The sequence below is a fragment of the Etheostoma spectabile genome, chromosome 13 (assembly GCF_008692095.1).
Source record: "Etheostoma spectabile isolate EspeVRDwgs_2016 chromosome 13, UIUC_Espe_1.0, whole genome shotgun sequence".
NCBI lineage: Eukaryota > Metazoa > Chordata > Actinopteri > Perciformes > Percidae > Etheostoma > Etheostoma spectabile.
The window spans coordinates 27,142,209-27,165,126 of record NC_045745.1 but is presented as its reverse complement, the minus strand read 5'-3'; the positions used below and the strand labels follow the sequence as shown (position 1 = coordinate 27,165,126).

Here is a 22,918-nt window from a genome sequence, read left to right as displayed (position 1 = left end):
AAGCTGGTCATACTTTCTTAAGTATTTACTGTATCAGGTAAAAAAGCAGAGCTTGGTGTGTATTTATCTTGTATATTGTATTGTTTTTAATCCTTTTTTTAGCAGTTGCTTTCGGGATTGGAACATTGTTTATTTATTTAGTAAAGGTTAGTGTCATTACTCAGGGCTGGAATCTATGAAATTGGATGTGGAACTTTGCAGCCATGTGCGCAGAACTCTGCAGAATTGAAAAGTGCACCGCTGAAGTCCTAGGATGCATGCGTGGCCTCATGTAGGCAGATAATGTAAAAGAGGGCTGGCAATTGAAAATTAAAGGCAAGAAATCCAGTTGTAAACAATTGTGTCAAAACCAAACAGGGAGCAAATACAATCTAATACAGTTTGATAAGGTGTTGCTTTCCTGGATGCTCAGAAGATGAAACTGCGGCGGATTTTGCTATAATACAACAACTTTTGTTCAGCCAATATCAAACACAAAGAGACGGCCTGAGGGAACAGTGTGCAATGGATTAACAGGGATTAATAACATTTGAGCCAAAGCCAAAACCAAAACCACTGACAGTATGCAACCGGCCTGCCTGCCTGCCTGGAAAAGTGACTCCCAAGAGAGGTTTTACGTGTAACCAAACAATAAAAGTAATGCCCGTAATATTCTTGAGATGAAATGATGATATTGTACTTTGTGTTATAGTACCCAGGGTCAGGGCTGCAATAAGTATACTGGAGCTCCCCAGAAAGGTCGGGAGATAAAAAAGAGCACGCTGAGTGCTATAAAACTCCACATTAAAACCTTTCATGTTTAATTCTCCTAAGGCTTCCTGTAAATTACCTGTATTTATGGCTCAACATTGAGTTTCAGCTACAGTGAGTGCTCCAAGCCACTCAACATGCTAAATCTTACAATATAGGCTGACAATTGTATTGCTCTCAACTTTGAATTTGTCCATTTAATCTTCACCATTAAAATCTTATTTAACATGTTTAATTCTCATCCATAAAAGCAGTTCTGATACTGTTATATTGAGGTTTAAGTTTCAGCCCAAATGTGTTTATGAGCAAAAATCGAAGAAATACGGCTTAGGAAGTGCAAGCAGGCACACCAGATAGAGTGATAATAAGATAATTTGTGTACAGAGCCTGTGAGTGCATCAGTATAAGAAAAGTATCACAGTGTTGAGTACATAGGCTGCTGTGGGCAGAAGAGAGCCAACATACAGTATTTCTCTGGAGTATCTGAGTCGACAACAGCAGGGTGCAGATGTGTCCTGCCATGACACCAGTCTGACCTGTGGCAGGAATCTACAGCCACATAGTGCCTTGACTGTGATGCCAAATGCTAACGTCAGCATGCTAACATGCTCATAAAGATGTTTAGCAGGTGTATTGTTTACCATGTTCCCCTTCTTACTTTGGAGTGTTAGCTTGCTAACATGTGCTAACTACTACTTATCACAGAGTACAGCTGAGGCTAGTGGCTATGTCATTAGTTTTGCAGGTATTAAAGTATTAAGGTATTAAGACATTGTGGCACTTTATGAAAAGTCAGGGAATAGCCAATGGGCTGACCAACAGACTAGCACTGCCACCTATAGAGCCATGCAGGTAACATTGCAAAACACTAAGCTGCTAATAAAGAAAGACACCTTTTTAATAAAAAACACTTAATGGATTCACCCGTCTAATAAAAGCATTGAGAGCACTTAAATTGTGTGTGTACATTATTTATTCTGTTTCAATATAGTGTGTTTTAATCATGTAGCAAATAGGTAATTTAGTCTTAAAAGTATTCGTAATTTGCTAAATACTGGACACACAGCGTTGATCACTGTTTATGGGATTACTGAAGAGACTAAAGTGTGTACATGCCATTTGGCAAATTTACTGCCAAGATAATTACCGAGCTGTGTGCACTCCTGCTCAGTGATTTAGTGGTAAGTTGAAAACCGTAAATGATGTGCATATGCCTTCATAAAGTATTTAACCCACATTTCACTTTGCTGCATTCTTAGGTGTTAAAGCCCAAACTCAACCTGTGAATCTGTAGAGATCTATATACATTTAGGAGAATACAGGTAGGAGCTCTGACATGGAAGTACTTACAGTATAGATAATTAACCAGACTTTAAAATAAATTAAAAATGTTCTTCGAGACAGTGTTACAAGGCTTTAAAGCAACACTAGAGAACTTTTTGTACCTTAAAATAATGTTTCCAAAATCATTTCAGTGGTTCATCATCTCATAACAGGGTGAAAGGCACTTCTGCTTTCACGTTGTGGCTCTCGACCGGCTAACCCTGCACTATGCAAGTTTGCCAGATCGGGTAGCGGATCTGTAGTTCCACTGAGACATAATGGGACAATTCTGCTTCCAACCTGTAGGTGGACCGAAAAGGGAAAAGTTACATGTTGTTGCTTTAACACAACAAACGAGTCTTAGTAAGGAGACTGTGCTTGGAGCCTTGCTGCAGCATTTTTAAACAAACTGAAGATGATACAAGGGTGACTGTGTTATGTAAGTACAAAGTGCATCCCAATTATGTAAACAGGTTGTGACAAAGGCATGAGCAAGACTGAGAAAATCCCTAAATAACCCGGCTAAAGCTCTGATAAGACGTTCACCGAAGACCCGGAATGATCACAGTCACTCCTCATCCATCGTCACTAAGCTGGAGCATATCTGCAACGATTAATGGGGAAAAATCCCAAACTTCAAATGCACCAAGATGATACAGACTCAAAACTGCACTCACAGCTCATGTTACATATAAAAAGCATTCAAAACCCAACATGTATCTGAATGAGATACTGTAATACTGTGTCTGTATTACTTTTCAATAAAAGGGCCCGTTAGCTAGTCAATCCTTCCAGGTCTGTCAGATGCTGATGTTGCGTGTCGGACATGCTCTCCCACTCAGAAGGGATATTGTAACTATGGCTGCAGTTACTTAATAGTATCAATTCATCTGTTGATTATTTTTCTTGAATTATCGGTCATATTACATTACAATTGTTTTGTCTATAAATTATTTTGTCCAACTAACAGTCAAAAGTATCCAGTTTACTTTTATGTAGGATGAAGTAAATCATCAAATCCTCACAGTTGAGAAGCTGAAACCAGCATGTTATTCATTAAAAAAATATTTAAATGATCATAAAAAAAGATAGATTTGCTGATAACTTTAAATCTCCTTTCACTTAAAATCCCTCACACAAAGTATACGGATACTGAGACAGACAACACGACCCGTTACATGGTTGGAAAAATCACAAGTTTATGCTTCATTACCTAAAACCAAACAACTACATCTTCATAAAGCATAACACATTGTTTAATGTTACCTGCTATTATGCATATGAGTAGGGCCACTGAGAGTAATTTGTAGTCAGCTTTTCTTGCATACGCTATGAACACTTTTCCAACGAGATAATCTCATAACGATAAAGTGTTTGTAATATCAGTTTAGGTAAGTTTATCCTCCATCTTATAGTTCCTAACACCTAATATTAGCATATCTGTTAAAAGAAAGACACCTCAAGGGAATGTTTTTATGTTGTGAAATGAATGCCAATGCTTTGGAATCATTAAGCTCATTTCTTCAAGTCAAACACCGAAAGGTATTTATTGTTTGAAGATGGAAGAATTGCTTTGGCGTACTGCATGATGAAAAACTGCGATGATGCAAAATTAAAAAGAGTCTATTCCACTGGGATGAAAAGTCCACTTGTCCATTACTATATTGAGTATGTAATTAAACTGTCATATTGTGATCCTCTCTAACAGAGCAGCAACTGAATCAAATTATACTTAGTGGAACAGATTGCCTGCAATTTGAGAAAAGCATGCAATGAAAGTCTAAAATTCTGGTAATTAGGAAGTCTTATTTGAACGGCATGTTGGTTACCAGAGGGAGGTAAGGTGCAGCAGCAGCACGGAATATTAATGGAAATTTCATTAAACATTTCCATGTCTTTAACAGAATATCCCACAGGCAAAGCGCTTACAGAACAAAACAAATTAGCCTGGCAATTTTAATTATCAATGTTCTGTTTTCCTTTTTTCTGCCTGATGAGATTGCAACAACAGATGTTTTAAAGGACAGAACTAACATTAGACTTTCTGCCTTTTGGCTGTCTTTCCATTGATGCTCTCTATTCCACACTACCTTGAAAACTGGGGAGTAAACCTACACTCTGCAGGATATTTCATGTGATGATCTAATGTTTTAGTGTTATGTTAAAATTTTCATTGACAATATTCAGAAAGCTAATTGTGAATATGGCTTGAGAGTGCTGCAGTCTTCTTTCCATTCTGCTAATACAAGTGATGCCAGTCAAAGCTGATCCCTATCAAAATTGCTTGTAATCTCATCCAACAGCAAAGCACTTTTTAAATGCAATGTCTTTACCATCCTTTCCCAATGCTCCAAAGACAAAGGAACAAGGGACTTCTGGTGTGTTTTTAAAATGCATATTGGATGCTCATTTAGGTAATATACTATGTATGAACTCATTATATATTCCAACTGAGGTGGTACACAGGAGGCATCTGTGACACTGATGGAGATATGAAGATACTACTGCCTGGTGAATTAGGGCAAAATACAATGTTGGTTGCAACCTACACAGATACAAATATCTTTTATAGTTAGACTGAGGGATTCACTCTATTTTCTATTATATAAGATAATCAGAGGGCTTTTAAAACAGGTGGGCTGTTAGAGTGCAAGGGAAAAACAGATTTTCTTTCTTCCTAGAAGGTTTTTTATATCTGAACAAGCAGATAAGTGCTCTCATGGTTTATTTAAAAAACTGTAGTATTAGTAAAAAGGGCTTGTAAAATAGTAAAAAGGGCATGTAAAATAATTTGCACATTTGCTGACCACATATCTCTCTCTCTCTCTCTCTATAGTGTATATATATATATATATATATATATATATACTGTATATTGCTAGATTTGCTAGATTGAAACTTTGAAAGCTAATTATTCAAGAACACGGTTTGATTAGTTAGAAACACTTGGTTTGCAAGTTTTACTCTTGACATAAATTTCAATAACTTAGTTGCACCCAGAGTAACAAGCATATACTGTAACTACACCACTCCCTCCAAATGAGTCACTTTTCATAATTTTAATAAAGTTATTCCACCTTTGTAAAAATGTCACTAATAAAGACTTTGCCGGATTTAAGAAAAAGTAGAACAGGTAAAGCACATGCAGGCCAAGGGCCTTTTTTCTGTAGCAGTGAGACATATCTTTTACAACATTTATTCATTCATTCATGCGTCTGGTAAACGCTTACATTTAACCGCTGCATTCCAAACTACACTGATCATCCCAAACTGCAATTACTCCCACAAACAAGGTGACTGATTGGCACAGATGGAGACCTCATCATGCTTGGATGTTGCTTTTTAGAAAAGAAACCATACGTTGGATCGTTCAAACATTTTTCTGTAAAAGAGATCTGGCTTCAAGCTCCTTTTTATTGATTAAAAATATTTGAAACGTGTGTGAAAACTGTAAGGTACTGTATTATTAATGTATACTGGTGATGAGTTTTCTTCTACAATACTCCTTAATAGTTCCTGGTCAGAGCACTGAGCACAACAGTATTTTTATCATCTATTTTTGGCAGTGCTCAAAGGTTAATACAGTGTATCACACCAAAAAATAAAGAATAATTTACACCTACTACAGTAAGATAGTTACTGTAGATAATGTGGCTGTAGTACTTTAGCCCACTGTGACCATCTAAACAATGCCCCACATTGCCTGCATCTATAAATGGGGTACTTGGCTGCTTGCCTTGCACTGCTCCTCCGTGGCTAACGCTCTAGCCTGTAGCATGGCCTGCCTCCACTACGATCTGATGTGGCATGCAACACTGGTGGTCAACAACCCTGACCTCGAGCCTGCAAAAGCTTAACAAGGAGTTAGCATTCTTTAGTGCAAATTATATAAGATAAGATTAATGGGATGCTCTGGATAACGTGTTTGAGAAGAGCAATAATGTCCTTGTGGTAAAAATTGACCAGTTTTAGATATTTTTGTAGCATATTCCAGTTACTGTAGCAAACTTGAATGAGGACTGGCCCCAAGAGGACTGGACTTTGGAGACATTTGGCAAAGTGTGACAGAACGTTTTACAGGCGGAGGATAAAGTTTCCACAATGCTTCAAACATTGGAAAGTTGCCCTAGGCCAGTTAGGAATGAAGAAGTTTGCAGAGTGAGGAGCAAAGATAGATAACCTGACAGCACAGAGTAAAGCGACAAGCTGTGTATTTATGTGTTAAATAGCTTTTGCTTAACAGACGCACTTATTACTTTGGAAAATACGCCTAAACTCCACTCTGCTGCAGTGCTGTATGTTAGTATATTTGTATGTTAGTAGGCAAGTACCATCCCATGCTACCATTTGATCTGTATGTACCCTGAAGAGATGAGGGAATGCATTCCTTACCATATCTTAGTTGTACAACAGCTAGGCTACGATTGTAAGGATGTTGAACAACTTCACTAGCCTTTTACAAGGCTTCCAAACTCATTCTGGCATCGCTAAGGTATTTGTAGGAATAGCTTTGTTCTGTGTTGTCACTTAAATATTTGATACAAGGTTTAGCAATGATAAGGCCATTAATCATTACTTGGAAATAAACCAATCATTTCTTTCCACAGGATTCAAACAGTGGATAGAACCATCAGGTTTGGGCGCTTTGTTTATACCAAAACAAAGAAGAGAACGGAGCATTGATGCAGACACTTGATGACAGGCAGGGGCGATGATAGCAGATGTTTGGATTTGACACGCTGCAGTCTGACAGCACAGTATCAGCCTCAGAACCAGAGGGAGGAAGGTTCATACACAAGCACAAAATACTTCTATCAATCTTCTATCAATCTATGAATTCACACCCCATGTTAGTGCTGCTTAGAGCGAGATATGTAAAAACACAGTTGGTTGGCACGCACTTGTTTGTTTTGAACCACTCATTTTACATGCCATTAATTCTATATTGTTAATAAAAATCCGTTGGGAGCTTATCCATTGGTTTTATCACCTCATTTATTCCATGTCTTGTCTCGATTGCAATGCTTTGGTAAATTATTCATCAGGTTAACCACGGTGTACACTTGCTGCTGTGCTATTCTCTCTGTATTAAAGACGTATAAATGCATTTATTAAGGCTGTATATCGTAAGTCTCATTTTGCATCATCCTGAAGGTTTTTCATCAGAATCCTTTTCTCATTTTTGTTTAGCCATTTGTGGAGAAACACAGTACAACATTAAATGGTTCTGGGTAGGTTTTCTGTACAGATTGATTGAAGTTAAGTTCTAATACAGATTGCAGATTCCTTTTGTGCACATAGCCATCCTCACTCACTAGCCGTTTTAAAGCTGCAAATAAGGAACACCCGTTTAACCTATAGAAATCATATTTTTCATTTACCCTCTAAATATTATTCCACTGAGGAAAGTGTGCTTTACAAAGTACAGCCTAAAAGAACGTTGGAAGATGTGCTGCTCTCACCTGTGACAACATTGCCCTCTGCTGGTTTTAAACTGCCTACAGGGACACATGGTTTGCTTTCCATCATGCTTTTTCGTCAGCAGTAGGCCTCCACGAGCGTTTGCTATAATTACTCACAATAATTAATAGTACTGTATATATGTAATATAATGTGATGTATAATGTTAATGCATTCTGTGATCTAAAATACTGTAAAAACAAAAACACCAATAGTCCAAGATGGAATTATGAATTTGGTGGCACATTCTTTTTAAAGTATCCATCATAATTCATGTAAGTTTAAAGCATTACATAATTCCTTCACTGTGTCATTGATGACATTATAGATTTGTTTGTATTAGAGGCGTCATATACAATACAACTTCCAAAAATATTGCATTAAAAGAAATTAATTTGATGCATTCATCCTCTGCTTGCAATGATGAATCACCTCTCCAGCAATCAGTGTGTCCCTGCTTTATGAAAATACTAGTAAAGTCTAGACCTTCCTACTTCCTATTTTCCCTCTGCTCTCCCTCATTTCTCCATGAGATGCTTTCACCGAGAGGCTTGAAACTTTGAACTACTGCAAAATGTATTAGCACTCGTGACAACATGACAAATAGCACAATTATCTGATTCATCAGGATGTTTATCATCATCCATCCTATGATTGTAACATTGACCTCCATCCATGAATCTCAAGGTGAAAATATTGGTTTCTTCAACATGAAATCATACAAGCCTTCCAAATTGTCCCTTGGTAATTTTAAGAGTAACAGGATAGATGCACCAATCACAATAAAGCTTGTTGTATTATAACAAAGTCAACATTCTCAGCCAACTATAAACCAGAAAAAAACTCTTGTGTATTTGTGATTCAAAGTTTTAATCCGACAATCTAATTTTATTTAAAAATCTAACTTGTTAAAAACTCTGCATAACATTAGCTGCTCTTCTTTGTATTTTTGACCTTACTACTGAAAATTACCAGTGGGTAGTGAATTTATATTCATAGCAAATCATCAATTGCAAACGATATTTATCAAAATATGCCACAGAATTGCAATATAAAAATACTTTATTAACTCACACCGAAAAGCAAGATACACGTTTCTGCATAACAAATAATTCTAAATAACTAAGAATCACATAAACTTCTAGGATCAACGTCAACAGAACAGACATCTATGCACATTAGCAATGTAGGAGTCGCTTTTTCTTTGCTACCTGTGAAAAAGCTCACGGTAACTGACAAATCTAGTAATAGTCACATATTTGCATTTATTAAAGTCCTCATCATTTGGCCAGTGATTTGTCATTAATTATATTTTTCTACATGCAGTAACAATTTAACCTTTAAAGAATTTCATTGATTCAATGGGAACAATTCTGGGGGGAAGTTTAAGAAAAATATTACTTAACTAACTAAAATATATGAAAGTGTGGAACATAGTCTTACTGGTGAGGTGACTTAGTCTGAGCAAGAGAGTGAAAAAAACAGATCCTTCTGCAACTGAAACCCTAGTTATTCACATCAACATCAAAACCTTTCATACCACTTTGCCTTTTGAGTCAAATCTGCCCATTAATGTATCTACAGTATTCTTTGTAAACATAGTGAAAGAATTTTATAAACTGAAATTTACATTTGTGTTATATTCAAGCATACTATGACATAGTTGTCATTCTTCTTATACACCCAGTAGCAATGTGATATGAGTGATTTTCTGATGTTTGGCTCAAACTAATTGTTTCCACTGACTGTAGTTTCTTCAACACTGCCCACCTTTTGTACAAATGAAAGGTGCGTTCGCTGGCTCCAGTCGGTCATCATGAGGTATCAGCTGTGCAGACTGCCAGTGGATGGTCCCACGCTGTCATTCTGTCCCTCCTCCTCCGCAGAGTCCTCAGAGCTGTTTACCACTGCAGCACTGAGAGAATGGAGCTCCTCCAAAACAGACAGGAGTCTCCCTAACAGGATACAGAGAGGTCATTGGTCAGATCAGTCATGTCTGTGTAAATATTGGACGTATCTAGGTTTGCACTGCCAAACCTTCCTTTACAGCGCTGCGGAGAAAGGTCTGGCTAGTCTACACAACATTCCGGGATAGGAGATAAAGGCCCTCTGGTTTATGGGCATTTCATTTTCATTTTCTAAGCACTGGCAAAGCAACGGTGCCTCTGCAAAACAGCCTAGGGAAGGAACTTGCTTTGGTGGAACATGTGTACGTTCAAAAGTTGTTTTAGTTGTGCAAGAGAAAATTCAGACTGGACAGATAGTCTAGCTAGATGTCTGGATTTACCCTGCACAGATCTGAGGGGCAATTAACCATAGTCCTCATAAATCGGCCGGAGTTTAGAATCCCAACACAAAGGAAGTACAAGGTGAGGGACATCTGGCCGAAAATGAGGGACATGAGGCAGAACAATAGCGTAAATGAATTGTCGTCGATATAGACTAGGACGTGTCTGACACGTTAAGAGTACAGGACACTACTTACCGGCTGCAGGTACTTGGATGTTTGATCCCACAAAGCGAGTGCTCTCTGAGGCTTTTTCTTGATGTTTTCTGGGAACAGCAGAGTTTTGTGGAGCTGTCGTGTGAGTTCTTGTATACTCACTTGTCAGCCCTCTATCAGCAACAGTGGCCTAGAACAGATTCAGGTTATAGGAGTTCATCAACAGAAATGACGACAGAAACTCAAATGTCTTTTGCTTTATGAGTCTTACCAGCAGTATTTGTTTGTCTTTCTCCATCTCCTTCAGTTGTTTATTCTGGACTTCTCTCTTTGTTTGTTGTTGAGTTTCTCTCATCACATTCTGTTTCCTTGCTGCCTCTCTCTCAAACTGCCGCAAAGCCATAACTGCAAGAGACAATACGGACAGATCAAAAGCCACAGGGAGAGACTGCTATATACTGTGAAAACAATACCAATCATATTAGATCACAGCTGGCATTACAGATATGACTTCAACCCCAATGTTAAGCTGCTGTAGTCTGAGATAGCATGGTTCTAATCCTGCTACCTGCTTTGGTGTGCTCTCTCGTGGCAGTATTGAGTTGAACCTCCATCTCTCTTAGCTTTTCAGCACAGCAGTCCTCAATCTCAGACACTCTCTCCTGCAGAGCTAAAAGGAAACAACAAATGCACCATTCCTCAATACAGTATCTCACACACTGAGAAATTGGGTGGGGAAAATTTCGAAAAAAGGTTATAAATTGCAATATGTTTAAAATCGCAATAATATCATATCGTGGCATAAGTATCGTGGAGATATTGTATCGGGAGGCGTCTGATGAGTCCCTTCCTTACAGAGCAACAGAGTCTAATGCTGTATTTGTATGCATTTCTGGGAATAAAATGGATTTAATTGCATCTGTTTACACATGTTCATAGACAGCAAGACCACAAGCTGATTAAATCAATTCCAGATTCATCAATTATTACGATGTCACCACGGTTTCACATAAAGGACTGCAACACAGCCAGGTGGCAGTAGCGTAAGGGTCAGCTAGTGGCAAATAGTTGTTCATGTTTTCTTTCAATAAAGACAGAGGGATATAGAGTGAAGAAATTAAAGGCCTGGAATTTAAAGGAAATTAAATCCAACAGTTTGGATTTGACGTCTGCATAATTAAAGCAGCTAGAATCAATACTTTTATATTACTAATAGATCCCATGACAGGAGTTGATCATAATTACATTATTCCATAACATTCCATTACATGTTACATAACATTCCACAGAGAAAATGATGATCTGACTCTACAGTTCCCCTCCACTTTCAGGTCATTGTTTCACAACTTTACTTTTCTGGTTCACCAACTGCCCGCTACTTGCCCAGCACCAAACGGCAGACAAACACAAAAAGCAACTTTTTGGTGAAAATATTGGAGCGTTTAGCAGCTAAAGAGATGGATATTTCCCTCAGAAGAAGGTGTAAACAAAAACAGGGTTAAAGTTAGAGTGAATATTTGACTTACATTCATTAGGTGGACACAAACATTACTACCACTGAATGCGAATTGTGCTCCGTGTGTCTACATAGGCCACTGTTTGCTAAAAAGTATGCCATATCAACTTAAAAAGGTGGCAATCCAAACAGTCAGTTAAGGGATAGTTTACAATTTTTCAAGATGAACACTGAAACAGGTTTGGCTTGCTTAAACTATTCCTCCTGTTTATACAGGCCAATTAAAAGATCCCTTCCTAACCACTTTTAGCTTAAGTGATAAGGGACAAAATCCACATTACAGCAAGCAAACCCTTCAATGTGCATATAGGCCACCTGACTATTGTTAAAAACAGATTTTTTTTTTTTTTATGTATGTTCTAAGTGTCCTAAGTTGCCAAGTTAAATCTTTGTACCAACTGGGAAAAATGTATCAGGGAAACTCAGTTACTCTCACTGATCAATGACAATCAAAGTGCTCTTGGACGTGTCACTTAATCCCCAACTGCTCCAGTAAAGGAATGTGGAGACGGTGACGAAGGGCATTTCTGAAATAGAGCAGGAGTCCTCAGTGTACTTTACCTGGATTAGTCTAGGCTAAAAAGGTAAAAAAAAAAAAAAAAAGTGGCTTAAGGTAGCCGCTGCCTCACCACGCTCGCTGTGCTCCTGCTGGCTGAGCAGCACAGAGTGGAGTTTCTCCAGGTTGACCTTGCCCTCCTCCAGCTGGGCCTGGATCTGCTGCAGGCTTTGCTCGGCCTCCTCTCTGCCAGCCACAGCCTGCCGGACCTCCACCCTGCTCTGCTCCATCGCCTGCTGCTGCTGCAGCCTCAGTTGGCTTTCATCTGAGAAGGATGTACAAAAGTAAACTGAGACACATGCATTGATATTGACATAAACAGGTGTGTGTGTTGAAACAAAGATGTTGTAAGTTTTAAGGGTGCTTACATTGTTCTTTCAGATCAGCCAGAGCTTTCTCAATGAGCTCAGGGGTCCTTTTGAGCTCCTGTGTGAGCTTGTCTCTCTCTTCGCACACCGAACTAAGCTCTGTCTGAAGGTTTGTGAGGATGCTGGGCAACAGACAAGAATAAGGTGCAAATAAGCAAATAAGGTGGAGAAAGTCTAGCACAGAGGTGGAGGAGCAACTGCATGGTGTACAACAAAGTAAGCAAAACAAGACTGACTTTGCGCACGTTTGCATTTGCGTATGCACATTGTGCATTTGGCACTACGGAGTAAAATATTGTGATCAATTAATTAAAAAACATTAGGCAGTTAGTTGCAGCCTACTGAAACACCTTATTACAAAACCTCGTCCAAAGCACACATATTCACAAACATTTATGAAAATAAAATAAATACATAGATAGACACAAACATGCTTTCACCACTTTAGCCGTTCTTTGCATTTAGTCTTATATGAGTACTTAGATGTACTTGATGTGGCTCGGGGAAGGGAAGTTTGGGGTTCTCGGCTGGAGCTGCTGCCCCCGCAACCCAATACCGGATAAGTGGATGAAGATGGATGAGTACTTAGATTAGTAAGCTATCTTTCTAATGTAATGGTTTTCTAACTTATTTGTAAAACTAGACCCAAAAAGAAGGCTTTCTTGCATTGGGAAAAGATTGTTTAGGTGCATTCATCATGTAAAAGTGACCGGTGAAACCTCAAACCTGTCAGCAGTTTGTTCTGTCTGTTTACTGGCCTGCTGAACTTTCTGCAGCGCAACCTTCCTCATGATCAAACCTGAAACAAAAAAAACAAAAAAAACATTGTGACGAACTCTCTTTACCAGAAATATGCAATTCAAAGTGAAGCACTGCGATCAACCTTCAGGATGACTGCACCTTGGATTGTCTCTATGCGTCTTTTAGCAAAGGTTAGCCTCTGGGTGAAAGTGCTGAGCCTTGCTTGAGCTGCGGCTACTTCTGCCACCTTGCTTTCAAATGCCAGACCGAACCTGTGAGGCATGGCCACAATGTGGGAAAATACAGCATCAACTGTAATACAACTTTAAACATTGACAAAAACAATTCCTTCAAAATTGAATTCAGATAAATGTGATTTACCTTCGTACTGCCTCTGTCAGGATTTTTAGTTCAGCCTCTTTTTCCTGGCTCTGTGACTTTAGCTGTGAGTTTTCCGTTTGCTCCTGGGCCATGTCCTGTTTCAATGACTGGGGAAAAAAATGTACACACAAATGTGATGCTCAGTATTTAGAATGTCTTTGTGTCCAGCAGCTGTTCTTAAAACCTCAACTGCTCTAGGAACCTAGCAAAGTTTCTATATAGTCAGCATCCTCTGTTGTGGTAAAAATGCATGAGTGTTCATCACTTTCCTAAGCAGCCTCAAATATATTGTGTATCATCAAAATTTCAGACAGCCACGTAAATCTCATCACTTGCTCTGGTACTAACCTCCTTTTCCACTCTCTCCAGCTCCAGCTCAGCTATCCTGTCATCTAAACTATGTTGGAGCACACTAGCCCGGTGCTGCTCCTGCTGGAGCTGCTGTTCCATGAGTCTGACCTAATTACAGCAATACAGTACCAAAGGCAGTACAAGAACAACTTAACGGTTAATTTTTTTCAGTTTCAAACACAATGGACATATTTGTACGGTAGTATATTGATAGATGACGCTTTTCATACTGTTGAAAGAAGTTTATCCTTCTCTCCTCGTAGTTCAATGTCCTTTGAGCGAAGCTGGACGCATAACTTGAATACTTTTTCTCTCCAGAGCTGAAGCACTTGAAGGCCTTCACATCCATTCTTCACAAGTGGGTCTGCCGAGGTCTATAAAAACACACACATATATGGTAAGCGCACACACACCACTTCAGAAAATCCTTAATATGAGCATGAGCAGGGGTAATTATTGCACAAAAATTAGCCTTTAAGTTTTCCAAAACATACCGAAGGTGTTTTAGAACTATTTTAACAAGCTATCAGAGAACAGTTTCCAAAACAGTCTCTGCTCTCAAATGAATCACCATACAACAAATGTCTATCATGGGCCAAAAACTAAGTTGTTTACTGTGATGATTTCCTATCTCAAGCAACTCTCAAATTTCTGCAAGTTGACATTCCAAACTAAATAAAATGCACTTCAAAAGACAGAAAAACCCCAATGCCTTGATTCTGAATGATCTGTCAGCCTTTCAGCTCTGGACTATGGACCCTTTCCTTTTTGGATGTTGTGTTTATGGAACTCTCTACGGCGCGCATCCACGGAGCGCCTGGAAGGACTCTGGACACTTGGCTCAGGATCGCTGAATCATTGAGGTCCGGGCTGTAGCCTTGTGCTGCAGCCTTTGCCTTAACTTGCTAATGTGTTTAGTCTCTTGTCTTGTGTGTGTCTGTCTGTGTGTCTGTCTGTTTATGTACTGTATGTGTTTGTGTGTGTGTGTCTGTTTCTGAATGTGTGGTCATGTCTCCCTCCCTCCCGTCTTTCCTCTCTAAGTTTTCTGGCCATGGGATGCAAAATTCTGAATATATAAATATCAATAACAAAATTTGATCACAAAAAAAGAAAGAATGAAAAACCCATTCAAAAGAAAAAAAATGTTTTATGTGTTGCATGCAGAGTCATACCATATATACACAAAATTTGGACAGAGCACTTCAGGTGAAGTCTTTAGCCAACTGAATTACTCCTGCAGGGCTTTACCATCCTGTCTGGAGCTGCTCTATCATCAATCTTAAACCTTGTGATCTTCTTTACAAAATGGTTAACATGAGCGTCTTTAAGATCAATGAAGAGAATCCATCCTTCAGACCATTTTCTCATACTTTTGCAAACACAGAATGATAGGTACCTGATTGGTCTACAAAGCAGTGCTACTGCCCACAATGTGTCATCAGCATAGCATGCATCGCTATGCAACACTCACCTTCTTCACTATTTTCTCTTCTTGGAGGGCGAGTATCTCAGTCACAGAATTGAGCCTGACTGTCAAAAGCTCTGTGGTCATCTGAAGAGCGGCTTTCTCTTTGTTCAGCTTCTACACAATGGACAATAATAGAATATATATATACACATTGGTATATAACGAGTGGGATGAATTGTTTTTTCCATGCAATTACTTCACAGTAGGCTGATTGCAATCAATACTGTTTATATTGTCTTCACCTCAACAGCTTTATTTAATTGTTCCTTCTCTCCTTTCTCTGGGGCAAGCTGGCCAATGTAATTTCTGAGGCTGTGCAGCGTTGTTGATTGTGTCTCAAAAGCTTGTCCCATTTGGCTGAAAAATAAACATCCCCACCCCCAAAAAAGAATCTGTGAATCTGACTAGAAAGGGCTGCAAATGTTTAGCTCTATTCAGTTTAGATCGAATGTGGCACCTTAAATGTTCTTTTAGGCCGTCTCTCTCAGCAGATACCTCCATCAGAGTGTTTTTTAGCTGCAGCACTTCTGATGTTATTGATTGAAGTCTGTCCTGTAGTTCACGGTTTGTATTTCTTGTTGCATCCACCTCTGCACAGTGGGAAGCATTCAACTGTTGCAGCTGAAAGTTTAAAGAGACAAACAGTGAAAATGTTAAGACACATATAATTATTTACATTAGTCTATTTCCACTAAGTCACACTTCCGGGACTGCTGCGTTGCCGTCAACAATTCCCCTGTTTTTCATCCTTTTCAGCCAGTTGTTCATTACCTTCCGTTTTGTTTGTGTTGGAATTTGAAACCCCGATCGATTTATGAGGACTATGGTTAACTGCTCCTCAGATCTCTGCCGCATAAATTGAGACAACAAGCGAGACTATCTGTCCAATCTGAGTTTTTCTGTTGAACGACTATAATAACTTTTGAACGTTCACATTAGAGCTGAAGACCTTTGCCCAAACCCGACGGGACGGTCTTAATTGCTATATTTTTACACAGGCTCAGGCTCACCCTCCGGGTTGTGCAGTAAATGAGCGGTCAGGTGATGCATTTTGATTAGCGCGAAAATGGATGCTGAGGAGGTGAAACGGAGGCTGGCCTCTGGTGATTACGTTTTGGTTTCACCAGCAAAGAAACCAAAGTCTGCCTACGTTAGTCATGAATAAATTATGTTAAAAAATGTATAAATTACTCATTTTTGACAAAAGGCAAAATAGCTGTGTGCGTGCGCACGTTTGAATAATGTCGGGCATTAATCGAGTTCAGGCTTTTAAAAAATTGCTAATCAAAATGTACTTGTCGGGCTCGGGCCTTGTCAGGCCTTGTTGGGCCTAACTTTTAAGGCCCGATTACAGTTCTAGTACACATGTTCCCCCAAAGGAAGTTCCTTCTGAGGCTATTTTGCAGCGGCACCATGGCTCCGTCCGGCACTTAGCGCCACCTTTGGCAAGAGTGATTTGTTTAAATTAATGCCAGTAAACCAGAGCACGTTTTTCTCTCATCCCGGAACGCTGTGTGGACTAGCCAGACCCTCCTCCACAGCACTGTAAAGAAAGGTCTAGCAAAGCAAGACTATATTTACATGGGTTCCTGGATTTAGAGCTTTGAGCTGATATCACTCAATTAAGTATGTACAGAGTTTAGTTTATTATTTACTAACCCTAACCCTAACCCTAACCCTATTCCCTAACAGTAATCTGCCACACACCTCCAACTCCTGCTTCTTCTGCATTTCCTCCAGTTGTTCTGACAGTCTTATAGTCTGCTGTTTGGCCTTCTCCGCAGCTTGTAGCCTGCCCATTTCAGCCTTCAGAGCGAGATCCTGGGCTTCCTCTTTACTCCTCGCTACATCCCTCCTCAGCTTTGTAATTTCCTCATCTGACTCTCTCTTTAGTCTTTCAAGCTGCAAGAAACAAATATGTTAAAAAAATATATTAACCTACCCATAGGGAAACGTGCTTAACTAAAACTGTCAGGTGACTGTAAGCTATTATTAAGACTACAACACTATAGTACAATGCTAAAAAAAAGCTGACTTTAAACTTCAAAATTTGTTACAAGATGCCAGTAATTCTCAGGTAATCATCAAATGAAATGTTTGGTTAGTAAATAGCCTTACCTGTGAGCTTATTTTCTCCTTCTCTGCACGGCTGTGAGTGAGCTCCATTCTGATTTGGCTGAGTTCAGTCTTAGCCTTACATAGCTCTTCATGCATTGCATCCAACTCATGGCTCTGTCTGTCGTACAAAGGTTACGCCATATTAAGCTTGTTCAAATGACTCATCTGTAATCTCTGAAATGATTAGTTACAAACTGTAAAATTGCTTGATTGCATAACATACAGTATATCTTCTACCTGTTCTGAGTGCTGCCTCTGTCTCTCATCTCTTCCCTGTGTCTCCCAGCAGTCTCCTTCAGGGCCTCTATCTGCCCCTTCAACCTCTCAGCTTCAGCCTTGTGCTTCTCTGCCTCCAGACGCCACTCTGACTCCCATCTGGAACACTGCTCATTTCTCTCTGCACATCTGTGTTTGAGGAAGAGAAGCTATTCATGTACCTAATTTGCCATCTTACTGACAGAGAATAATGGTATGTCTGACTATATACAGTATATATATATACAGACTTGCAGAAATTTACACACCCATGCTAAAGTTGACTGACTAAAAAAAGAATTAAAAAAAACTCCTGTTGTTCTTGGGTCAAATTTGACCCCTTTAAAAAATGTCTTTATCTGAAATATGGGTTTCTTTTTAACCAAATTACCGCAAAAAAAATGGATTGGATTCCATACAACAGTCTTTGCAAATACAATTGATCCCTTTCATTCCTGACTAAACTCATCCCTTCATTCCTCTGATTGTAACTATTAGTCAACATAATTCATAATTTCTGCATAATAACTCAAATATTAGGTACAATTCTATATAAATGAGGGTTATTGACCATGAATTCCAATAAGTAGTGTAAACTAGTGGTAGTAAGGTCAGAATGCATAGCATCCTGGATCCATGAAATAACTGGCCTTTAATAATAAATAAAAAAAATCTGCCTGCCTTTATTGGAATTTAACATAGGGGTGTGTATACTTTTGACCCCTGTATTTTAAGGAAGAACATTATTCATTCACAAACAAAATTGGTGTTCTTAAAGGTTGGATTTTTCCCAATGTATAACGCATTAAAATCAATTTCCAAAATATGTTTTTCATTCCTCTTTTTAGTCAACTTTAGCATGGGTGTGTAAACATATGTAAGACACTGTAAAACACATTGTGGGATACCTTGCCCTAGGGTCTGATGGGTGATCTATTGGAATCATTCCTCTTCTGCTGTCTCCTTGCATCATCACGATTCTCTGATTTTCCTTCCTCAGTTCCAATATTTCCTGTTGGGCCTGAGTTAAGGCAAGCCATGGATTGGCAGGACTGGGATCCCCTGATGGTACTGATGTTACGCCTGGGTTCATCCAGGAGATGGGTGGCAGTGTCCCTGTGACGTGAACGCCTCTATGTGCTCCAGCAGACTGGACACTTGATGCGAAATGCGATGGGGGTACCAGGTCTTCCTGGATATTACCTACATAACATCAAATAACATTTATGTGTGCATGCCTTGATTTACCTAGGCTAGCTACGTTACGCCTAGTCCTATGCCAATGTAACGTTAATATTTCTAATGTTAAACCGTAACGTTAGCTAGAGTTTGTTAGACTGGGCTTTCAAAAACGTTACCAGTCAACGCTAGAGCTGACAAATGCAGACGAAAGTTGCTAGCTAAACTTAAATAGTGTTAACTTAGCTACGTTAGGTTAACGGCTCACATTTATTTGTTATTTTTTTATTTTAAAGCATGACCTGGAAGTATTTATTTAGCGAGCAGTAGTAAAAAGCCAACGGAACGGAACATGGTGCAGAGAACGGAACACCATTAGCGTTAGTCTACGTTACATTAAAGGCTAATGTTAGCTAGCATTTTCCTGAACTCTTTATTTGCTTGAAGTTAGGAGTAAGGAACTTACTTGAAACCGCTGGTGAGGTGAAATCAGTGGGTACTACGAGCCTTTCTTTTCCCACGTTATGTCTTTCCATGATCAACACACGTAGCGTTAGCAAAAGCTATTACTGCAAGCAGTGGATATAAATCATAAACTACCTTGCTACACAGGTCAGGGTTGTTTGAGTGCTGTGTTCAAGTTATTTTCCCGCGATGTTATTCGTGGTTTCCTTAGTTACAGGTTAACGTGTCTATGGTTACAACTTTAAACCTCGGACTGTTTCAGCCAGCTAGCCAAATTCCGATGCTCAATTTATTTACAATACCCGAAGCATCCCAAAAAACATGTATGTTCAATTTATTTACAATACCCGAAGCATGCCAGAAAACATGTACGTTTATGAAGTTAATATAAATTAAAAATGATGTACCTAACGTTTTCGAACTGACACACATTACATTCGCGCAGTGCATCATGGGAAAGTGGAAGGAACCTGTAAAGCTTTAGTACTTTTCCCTGAGTTATTTCTTGCAGGGTGTTTTTCATCTCCGGCCGCCCTCAAATCTCGCCTCTATCACAGGAACCATGCATTGGCCCTTATCATGGAGTATATATTGGCTGGTGCAGAGTTTGGCAGGGCTGATCATGTTGATGGGTGTATATTGTCAACATAAAACATCCATAATGTATATCCTGCTCAAATCCACAACCTGGGAATGAGTTTACCTGATAGACCAAATTCAGGACAACAAAAGACCAAATCCACAGTTTTGTTGCACTTGCACTTGCTCTGTGAGGGGGGCAATTTCACATTTGTTTAAATGTCAAAATAATTATGGGGAATTTTTCACTTTATTCTTATGGTTTCATACGGCATTTTTATTCAGACATCATTGAGATATTGAAATATATTATTGTGATGATTAGTGGAAAGGGACTCTGTAAATTAGTTGTAACCTAAAACTGAGCCATTCCTTCTTTGCTTAGGACTCCCTCACCTGAAGAACACCTAACAACCAGACCATTTCTGCATGATATCTCCAGTCCTGCAGAAAAGGAAGCATGGAGCATGCTTTCAGGGCAGCAACTAGCCTACTTGCAGCTGTGAATGGTAATTGGTGATCATTTGATTACGTGACGGAATTTGTGTTTTGAGGTGCATCTGTAAATAGGTTACCTCCAACTGTGACATTATCAATTACATGAATAATTTGCATTATGAATTTGCATATTTTGAAAGATTTATGTGTGCTAACAACTTTCCTCCATCTTAAGTGACGCACATTTGCGCACACTGCATTCATGCTGTAAATCTGCAAACAGCGCAACAGAGCCTACCTTTCAATAAAGGACTGCATCTATTGCTTGTTTGATTGGCAGAATATTCAATCAGAATGCTATAATTACTATTTTCCTATATCCTCTTATGTTGTTTTCCCGTGGTATCTTCACCACCCATTTCTCTTTTCTCTTACCTGAAGTGGTTCCTCTTCTCTACAGCTGCCATGACCCCCTTTCCCCCTGGCATTTGTTTAAAGTTTCACATAATCTGATCTAATCTTTTCATGGAGTATTTAATGAACAAAGAGGCATTGTAGTTTGATTTTCTTTACGTAAATGATCCCACATATCGATACAACCAGGACAAATATACAATAACATTTTTAAAAAAAATAAAGGATAGAGTGGATGGCTTCAAAACATAAATACCTTAACAAATGACAAAAGATGCATGAAACGCAGGTACATTGCCAAGACAGACAACTGATGCCAGTGCAGCAAAGACTGTGGACCTTGTAAAATATCCATAATGTAGTGAAGTTGTTGTTGGAGGAGAACAGTGGGGGCTGTGCATTATTTGAGCATGCTGGTATTGTATCCTCTCTCAGTACTTGACACACACTGAAGCAGGTCCTGAAGAACAAAGCACAAGAAAAAAGGGATGGGAGGCTATAAGGGAATGAAAACAAAGACAGTACCGATACTTTACAGAAAGAGGGTAGAATTTAAATGCAGCTCTGTTTCTTTGAAGAATACTTAAGAGCTAATCAAGGTGGACCTTCTATCACACTTGAAATACTATAGGACAGCTAAAACGAGCATTTTGAAAAAGGCAGACAGCAGATTGAGACATTTTTGTGAATTATCACCAGAAATGTGTAGCACAGACGTCCTTCGTCGCATGGCAACAGTCCTCTTGACTGACTTAACCCCTGTCAGTTCAACCCTAGGTGTGAATACTTTCATCATGACAGAGAATGTAAATATTCCTCTTATTCTCATATAATGACAATGGATATTCTCGAGCACCCATGGCCACGGAAACTGCTTTTTTTCTTTGTCCCTAACCAAGCTGACTCAGCCCACACTTACTGTAGAGCTCATGTGGAGAAACTGTCCATGACTGCAAATATCTAGACAGGAAATTGTGTCTTTAATTAAAATGTCTTCCTTTCAAAATGTGCTTGTTGAACTCTTCATATGCCACAGGGGGAAAACTGGCAAGTCCAGTACACACAGAAAAATGCCCTCATTAAAAACATAATACTGGTAGTGGATTCATAAAGCCATGCTAGAACCACAGGTGACTTGGAATGCATCAGACTAACTTGGTCAACGGAAGATAATATTCTCCATACATAACATATGATCTATTATATATGTGTTTCAGAATGTCTATCAAACAGATATTGTTACCTGCATGAGCACCAACAGACGTTGAGGTTTCTCATAAATCTTTTTCTTTCTTGCTTTGGTAACCCAGCATGAAACAGACATCACTATAGGCAGCATCACTCCCAAGAACTATTAAGACGATCCCTCAGCGGATGCACTAATCACAGCGTCGCAGCTGTCGCCACTGGGCAGTAGATAGTCTACAAAAAGCATATGTGAGAAAAATGTTTGCTCTGTCAGCAACTGCCTGGCCTTCTCCTCATACTGTATATGGTAGTAGATTTTTTATGGTCGGGGCCGATTTCAGACTGATGTTTATATGTTAATTTCAAGTTCAACTAGAATACAACAAAAGAAAAAGCTCAAATCTCTAAATAAAGAAATAGTCTAAGCAGCCAGAAAGCTAGGAAGGAGTGTACAAAGCAACAACACAACAATGATTTGTTTAAGTGTTCTATAAAGAGAAGAGCAACTTTCCTGCACTGGACTAATTATCTGCCATTCCTGGTCTTTTTTTTGTGGTCTTTCTATGCATTGCCAATGCAATCTTCTTGTTAAACCAGCGTTGGCCTGTTGTTTCAAAAATGCAATTGCAATGCTCTTCAGCACTGCTTTTTCTTTCTTTCCTTTTAGTCTAATGCCTATAATGATGAGAGAACAGGCTTTCATTAGTGAACTCATTTTGTTAAGACGTTGCTCTGGAGGTTAGGAATCTAATTTCAAATGTATTACAAAATCAGTGGGAAAACATATTTGGAGGATGGTTTGCATTTTTTCTTCTTATTCTAGGCTACCCCCATTTACATGGTTGGCAAAGATTTGCTAAAAGGCTTATGCCAATGAGATCTAATGTTTTTCCAAATGCACGTCTTCTCTCCGTGCAGCTCTGCA

At 39.1% G+C, this 22,918-nt stretch overlaps 1 protein-coding gene across 2 annotated transcripts; it reads right to left on the bottom strand.

Annotated features, from left to right (window-relative positions):
* Positions 1–8,577: 8,577 nt before the first annotated feature.
* cchcr1 (coiled-coil alpha-helical rod protein 1) lies at positions 8,578–19,811 on the bottom strand. 2 transcript variants are annotated; one of them, XM_032533957.1, is made up of 19 exons: positions 19,376–19,811; positions 18,639–18,933; positions 17,713–17,880; positions 17,476–17,593; positions 17,065–17,259; positions 15,815–15,978; positions 15,600–15,714; positions 15,361–15,471; positions 14,120–14,263; positions 13,887–13,997; positions 13,539–13,645; positions 13,317–13,429; positions 13,143–13,215; positions 12,417–12,538; positions 12,122–12,313; positions 10,545–10,646; positions 10,248–10,381; positions 10,019–10,166; positions 8,578–9,488 (listed from the first exon to the last, which is right to left on the bottom strand). In XM_032533957.1, exons 1-19 carry the CDS (start codon positions 19,443–19,445, stop codon positions 9,358–9,360), a joined length of 2,613 nt encoding a protein of 870 aa, XP_032389848.1. In that variant the 5' UTR covers positions 19,446–19,811; the 3' UTR covers positions 8,578–9,357. The 2 variants fall into 2 exon arrangements, with proteins under 2 accessions (XP_032389848.1, XP_032389850.1); XM_032533959.1 differs by having other exon boundaries at positions 12,417–12,535.
* Between the last annotated feature and the right edge of the window lie 3,107 nt (positions 19,812–22,918).